Genomic DNA, 7,500 nt, shown 5'->3' with positions numbered 1-7,500 from the left:
TTTAACTCTCTCTCTCTCTCTCTCTCTCTCTCTCTCTCTCTCTCTCTCTCTCTCTCTCTCTGCGACAGAACTGCATCTCTCTCTCTCTCTCTCTCTCTCTCTCTGCAACAGAACTGCATCTTTCTCTCTCTCTCTCTGCGACAGAACCGCATCTCTCTCTCTCTCTCTCTCTCTCTCTCTCTCTCTCTCTCTCTCTCTCTCTCTCTGCGACAGAACTGCATCTCTCTCTCTCTCTCTCTCTCTCTCTCTCTCTCTCTCTCTGCGACAGAATTGCATCTCTCTCTCTCTCTCTCTCTCTCTCTCTCTCTCTCTCTCTCTCTCTCTCTCTCTCTGCGACAGAACTGCATCTCTCTCTCTCTCTCTCTCTCTCTCTCTCTCTCTCTCTCTCTCTCTCTGCCGCAGAACTGCATATTTTGAGAAGACCGTCCAGAGCCCCCGCTGTAATCCCATCCGTTGCAAAAACCACAAGATCAGATCAGATCTACTTTGACAGTAGAGAAACCAGTGATACGTAACTCTTATCCTCCGGCCTGGTGTGTTGACCAACCATCTCTGAATACAAATCAGAGTTGAGATGTTCCTTTACTAGCTGGTAACGAGAAATGTTTTGTCTTGTGCCCTGGAACTTGGGTCATTTTGTATCGTAAAACTAGGTTTAAAGGCCGCTCATGAATGCCAGAGGCAAGGACAGTGACATTGCCCTATCAAGAAGGACAATGCCCTAGAGACTGACTATATATATATATATATATATATATATATATATATATATATATATATATATATATGTATATATATGTATTTATATATATATATGTATATATATATATATATATATATATATATATATATATATTTATATATATTTATATATATAGATATATATATAGATATATATACATATATATATATATATATATATATATGTATATATATATATATATATATATATATATATATATAAAGATCAGCGCCCAGCGCCCCATTCCACCCAAGGTAGGACCAAGGAGGGCCAGGCAGTGGCTACTGATGACTCGGCAGATTGACCTATAGGTTGCCCCAAACCCACAATCCTTAGCTCATAAGGATGGTGAGGGTGCAGCCACCAAAGGAACTAACGGGTCCAGTCAGGGATTTTACCACATCGACCACCACAATTTGAGGTTACATCGACCAAAGAAACTAATGAGGCTGAGCCAGACCCGAACCCCAGTCTGGCGATGACCAGTCAGGGACGTTACTACATCGGCCAAAACAAGCCTGTTATTTCAATTCAAGGTGCCTATCATATCTATGGATTATAGAATTCAATTATCTAAAAAAAAACAATGAAAACTTTTATCATTCTAAGGATGAAAATGAAATGTTATTTGGATCAAAATTTTTACTCTATCGTAAGCATCGTATAAATAGATGATTAGGTTTTGAAATAAAAGGGTGTGATTCTCCTGGAAGATTTCTCTTTATAGTAGGACTGCGGTGTTCTGGATATCGTCCTTGAGAGAAGATTTTTCGCTTTAATTATCTTTTCTTTGAGTCTATCGATAGACTCCACAAAAGGATCAATGAAGTTCTTGAAATCACAGCAGGAACATTTTTCCAGGGCTTTATGTGCTCGACAGAGATCGTGGAAGCTGTAGTCAGTTTCAGGGCTGGAAAGGAGGGCTGAGAACATCTCAGAATTCTGTCCCATGGACGCTAGAACAAGCGCGTTAGAGTAACTCGTTGAAGTGTAAACACCTCGAACACCTGTAATCAAGCGAGCAATTTCTTCGTTTGTACCTCCGGCTGCTACTGCAAGCAAGCACCCATTTAGAGTTGATTCCTCGCATCTCCTTTCTGTTAAAAGTAGACGAACTTGGTCCTCCAAGCAATTCAAAGCGGCTTCTACCAATGTGACGTGTAATTTAAGGCTACCATCTATGGCCTGGAGAATGTCTTCAGCTGTGTCCCACTTCCTGTATTTGACACATAGGAAAAGAATCTCGTCCATTATGTCCACTTTGTTGCTGAACTTTCTCTTCGCTGTTTCACTCACGACGTCCCATCTGTCTTCACTGACAGCCTTTAAAAGCACCCTATATAGAATTTCTCCGGGTAAGTATGTTTTAGCTTGAATGATTAACAACACAACCTCCCATTGTCCACAGTATCCAGCCCACTGCAATATCCAGACCAAAGAATCTTGGTTCAAGGGGAGATCTTCCTTTATGATTTTAGTGATCGCCTTCCATCCACTGTCTAGCCGAACACGGCACTGAAATATAAAAAAAAAGAAAAAAAAATTTAAATTTTCTTATATAATACTCCTATATGCGTTCATGGTTGCAAGTGCTCGGTAAAGCGCAACTTGAATACATAGCTGCAATACATGAAGTTAACTTAGAAATCATGAAATGGAATGTGAAAGAAATACTCCTGTATTCTGTTTTTCTATTCATTTTCTTTATCACGGAGTCTGTAATTTGATTGCAATTAGCTCCTAACAGAAAGTGTACACATCGTCAGATGATAAAAACTAGAACAGATGGTACTTCTAATTATAAGTATTAGCAAATACAAATTATCACGATTAGTATATATATATAAACCAATAGATGGAATGATAAAAGTGACGAGAGAAATGTAGATATGAAACTGCGATCAGACACATTCATTACGAACTACCTCCGGATGGTTAACAGGAGCTTTACATTACAGAAAAATAACAGTAGGTAAAGAATTACCCTATAAGCAAGAAATACAATTTATCCTTGTTTAACCCTCTGCCATCCACGATCTCCGCATTATCTTTTGTTCATTTCATAACTATAGGCAGTCTACTATTCTCCTGACCAGGTGTAGATGGGATAGCTTTCAATCAGTAATGAAAATAGGTACGATACAAGTTCTTAACTTTCAAAATAACTATTATTATTATCAAATGCTAAGCTGCAACCCTAGTTGGAAAAGCAGGATGCTATAAGCCCAGGGGCTCCAACAGGGAAAATAGCCCAGTGAGGAAATGAAATAAGGAAAAATAAAATATTTTAAGAATAATAACATTAAAATGAATATTTCCTATATAAACTATAAAAGCTTAAACAAAACAAGAGGAAGAGAAACTAGATACAATAGTGTGCCCAAGTGTACCCTCAAGCAAGAGAACTCTAACCCAAGACAGTGGAAGACCATGGTACAGAGGCTATGGCACTACCCAAGACTATAGAACAATGGTTTGATTTTGGAGTGACCTTCTCCTAGAAGAGCTGCTTACCATAGCTAAAGAGTCTCTTCTACCCTTACAAAGATAAAAGTTGCCACGGAACAATTAGAGTGCAGTAGTTAACCCCTTGAGAGAAGAAGACTTGTTTGGTAATCTCAGTGTTGTCAGGTGTATGAGGACAGAGGAGAATCTGTAAAGAATAGGCCAGACTATTCGGTGTATGTGTAGGCAAAGGGAAAGAACCGTAACCAGAGAGAAGGGTCCTATGTAGTACTGTCTGGCCAGTCAAAGGACCCCATAACTCTCTAGCGGTAGTATCTCACCGGGCGGCTAGTGACCTGGCCAACCTACGGGTTCATTCACTGCAAAAGTATCAAGAACGAGATGTATATTTATTATTGCTGAATTTTTCAGATTATGCAACATTGCATAAACTTATATCTATGAAACAACAAAACCCAAATATTGGAATGCAAAATTCATGGCATTTGATTATGATTAGAATTCTATTCTAAACAATATCAGCTAAAAGGCAAAGTATCCTAAAGCAACCTTCATGAAAAGAAGTTTCAATGAGACTGAAATAATTTGATTGTGACGGCGCCGAGTAAGGTTGTGAACTCAAAGGCAGGTTGGAAACGACTGAGTTATATTATTGTAGAACTCTCTCCTTATATACAAAATCTCAAGGCAACAGGACATAACAAGTTCATAAGACAGACAATATTACAGAGGAAAGACCAGACATGAATTTTCATGTTCGTTTTAGTGCGAGGGAAGAGCGAAGATACAAGCATAATATATACAAAAGGAATTATGTACAATTGTGTGAAACACGGTTGGTACATGATATTTTTAAAAGTTATTAATTGACGCCTGAGTATCTAGATATTGCAGCACATGGTATAATGCCACCTTCTACTTTCCCACCGTTATCCCTACATTAAGGGGTCGGTTACCTGATGACCCCTCACCGATGTCTTCTATTAAAGGCATCCTCTTCCACCAAACCTCTTCTCTCCATATCATCCTTCACCTTCACCTTCTAATTCTCTGCCTTCTTCTTGATCTTCTCCCACTAATAGGTTCCTCCTAAGCCCTCCTCACTCCCTCCCCCCCCCCCCCATCCATCCTCAACACGTATGCACTCCATCCCAGTCGTGACACGCTTATCATCTCGGCAATCTTGACTACGCCTGCCATTCTTATTTCATAATTTTCCAATCTTTCAAGCAGTGATATTCCCATAATCCACTTAAGCATTCTAATCTCTGTTCTCTTCTCTCAAATTGTGCTTAATATACATATATATATATATATATATATATATATATATATATATATATATATATATATATATATATATATATATATATATATCTATATATATATGTGTATATATATATATATATATATTTATATATATATATATATATATATATATATATATATATATATATATATATATATATATATATATAACTAGGATCCTGCCATTCTTCTTATTTGTTAATTTTCTAATCTTTCAAGCAATGATATTCCCAGAATCCACCTAAGCATTCTTATCTCTGTTCTCTCAAAATTTGCATAAGCAAAATAAAAGGGCAATATTCAAAGTTAACTAACCTTCAGCTGGGCATTCAGGATCATACGAACGCATTCTATGTATCCAGAGGAGGATGCTCTCGCTAGGGGCGTTTTTCCATCGAAAACAATGTTCAAGTGAACATCTGGAGATTCCAGAAGCATTGACAACACTTCCGTTTGCCCTACGCTGCAAGCTCTCCATAAGAGGGTCTCGCCGTTGAACTGTGCGTTGATATCAAATCCTTTCTTCAAGTGATCCAGGAGTTTTTCCGTGTTGCATTCGCTGACGGCAGCGAGCATTTCCTGAAAGGTTCTTCATAGTTATAGAAAAAAATATTACATTTATCATTTAGATACGTATATTCTTCTTTCATTATGTCAACTTTGTATCATAAAGGAAAAACTTGACAACAGAAAAAGCAAGACTGCAGATGTAGCATCACACTAAATTTAAAATGAAAAAAAAAAAGAACAAAAGATAAAGATACCATCTAAATACGTACATGTCTTTTTTTCAGTAGAAAATAGAAAAAATTAAGATTACAGACGTCTCATGACACTATATCTTGAATAAGAAAAAAAAGTGTGATAAAATACCTCTGGTAATTGACAATGCTCGGAGTCCTCGCAACAGGTTACCCCTTGAATATACATTATAGGCCTAATTTCCATCTCCATCCTGGAAATATACCAAAAAAAGTAATAGAAATCCAAAAAATATTCATAAAATGGGTATTAATTCTTAAAAATCTACATCTTTGTTTTATTTCAATAACTTCATTTTGGATTTACTACAGCGAATCCTGCGTGGTATTGTTTTCTGCCATTTTTATTACATGCATTGTGGTATATCCTTTTTTCCATTACTTTGACATGACTTCAATGTGTGAGTGCGCACTTTTTAGTTAAAAGTTGGAATTTTGCTTGAGGGTACGCTCGGGCACACTATTCTATCTTATTTCTCTTTCTCGTGGTTTTTTTTTTTTTTTAAGTTTTTATAGTTTATATATGAAAGATCTAATTCAATGTTGTTACTGTTCATATGATCTATTATTTCAATTGTTTATTACTTACTTTATAGTTTATTTATTTTCTCGTTTCCATTCTTTACTGGGCTATATTTCCCTGTTGAAGCCCTTGGGCTTATAGCACCCTACTTTTCCAACTAGGGTTGTAGCTTAGCTTGTAATAATAATAATAATAATAATAATAATAATAATAATAATAATAATAATAATATCCTTTTATTGCGTAGCGGAAAAATCACATGACAAGATGAACGGCGGAAATTACAGCAAACCTTTCATGTAGATTCAAGGAAGGTAAAATTCCTTTCTCTTCCTGATTTGAACACTGAATAAAATAGAGAAAATCAACCATGGCTGCATCGTTTAAAGGTTTAAAGGCCACTCAAGAATGGCAGAAGTAAGGGACAGTGACATTGCCCTAGCAGGCAGTACAAGGCCGTAGAGACTGACCATATATCATATGATCAGCGCCCTAGCCCCCTCTCCACTGAAGCTAGGACTAAGGAGGGTCAGGGAATGGCTGCTGCTGATGACTCAGCAGATAGACCTATAGGCTCCCCCAAACCCTCCATCCTTAGCTCAGAATGATGGTAAGGCTACAGACACTAAAGGAACTAACGAGTCTAAGCGGGACTAGAACCCACGTCTGGCGATCACCAGGCGGAGACGTTACCAATCAGGCCATTTTTTCCTTTTGGGGCCCTTGGGCTTATAGCATCCTGCTTTTCCAGCTAAGGTTATAGCTCAGCAAGAAATAATAATAATAATAGTAATAATGATAATAATAATAATAGTAATGATAATAATAATAATAATAATAACAATATGTGGTATAAGATTCAATTTCAACAATGAAGTGCAATTTGATCAAGGTGATGGCATCCTTGCTTGGTGATTGCCAGTCTGGGGTTCGAGTCCCGCTCAAACTCGTCTGTTCCTTTGGTCGCTGCAACCTCACCATCCTCATGAGCGAAGGATGGGGTGTTTTGAGGGGCCCATTAGGTCTACTTGCTGAGTCACCAGCAGACATTGCCTGACCCTTCTTGGTCCTAGCTTGGGTGGAGAGGAGGCTTGGGCGCTGATCATATGTAATGTGGTCAGTCTCTAGGGCATTGCTCTCCTTTATAGGGCAGTGTCATCGTTCCTTGCCTTTGCCATTCATGAGCGGCCTTTAAAACCTTTCAAACCTTCTATTATGAACGATGAAGAACTTCATAGTTAGACTATTAGTGAAGCAGATGAAGATGAGATGTTATTTCCGTTTCTGTTTTGTATTGGGACGGGCCGAGAGAAGGTTGTGACTCAAAGACAGGACGAAAGCAACTGAATGAGTTTATTATAGAACACTCTCCTTTATATACAAAAGCTTAAGGCAACAAGAATTTTCATGTTTAAAATTGACACCGTTACCGATGAGAAAAACAGACATGTTCATTCAGGCTCTTTTTAGTGCGAGGGAAGAGCGAAGATACAAGCATAATATATACACAAAATGAACTATGTACGATCGTGTGACACACGGTTGGTACAGTATTAAAAACATGAAATGTGACATAATAACTCTAGTAAGGATGTATATCCTACCCATTATAACATGACAATCATTACGTAAGTGACCATCATTTTTCTTATAAAATTCTACGTTTTAACATAAAAACTTGTTGAACCTGTCGATCAACG

The 7,500-nt window shown here is 37.5% G+C and overlaps 1 protein-coding gene across 1 annotated transcript in view; it reads right to left on the bottom strand.

Moving 5' to 3' along the window:
• Window positions 1-1,393: 1,393 nt before the first annotated feature.
• LOC137615202 (uncharacterized) overlaps window positions 1,394-7,500 on the bottom strand; it is a 9,967-nt gene continuing 3,860 nt past the window's right edge. The window contains exons 2-4 of the mRNA XM_068344863.1: window positions 5,390-5,471; window positions 4,832-5,095; window positions 1,394-2,257 (exon numbers count right to left, since the gene is read on the bottom strand). Of these exons, the coding sequence (XP_068200964.1) occupies window positions 1,418-2,257; window positions 4,832-5,095; window positions 5,390-5,471 (1,186 nt within the window). The 3' untranslated portion in view covers window positions 1,394-1,417. The remainder of the gene's footprint in view (window positions 2,258-4,831; window positions 5,096-5,389; window positions 5,472-7,500) is intronic.

This window comes from Palaemon carinicauda, chromosome 2, assembly GCF_036898095.1.
Source record: "Palaemon carinicauda isolate YSFRI2023 chromosome 2, ASM3689809v2, whole genome shotgun sequence".
Classification (NCBI taxonomy): domain Eukaryota; kingdom Metazoa; phylum Arthropoda; class Malacostraca; order Decapoda; family Palaemonidae; genus Palaemon; species Palaemon carinicauda.
Note: the sequence above shows the minus strand (reverse complement) of the source record. Positions and strands in the feature narration are given on the sequence as shown.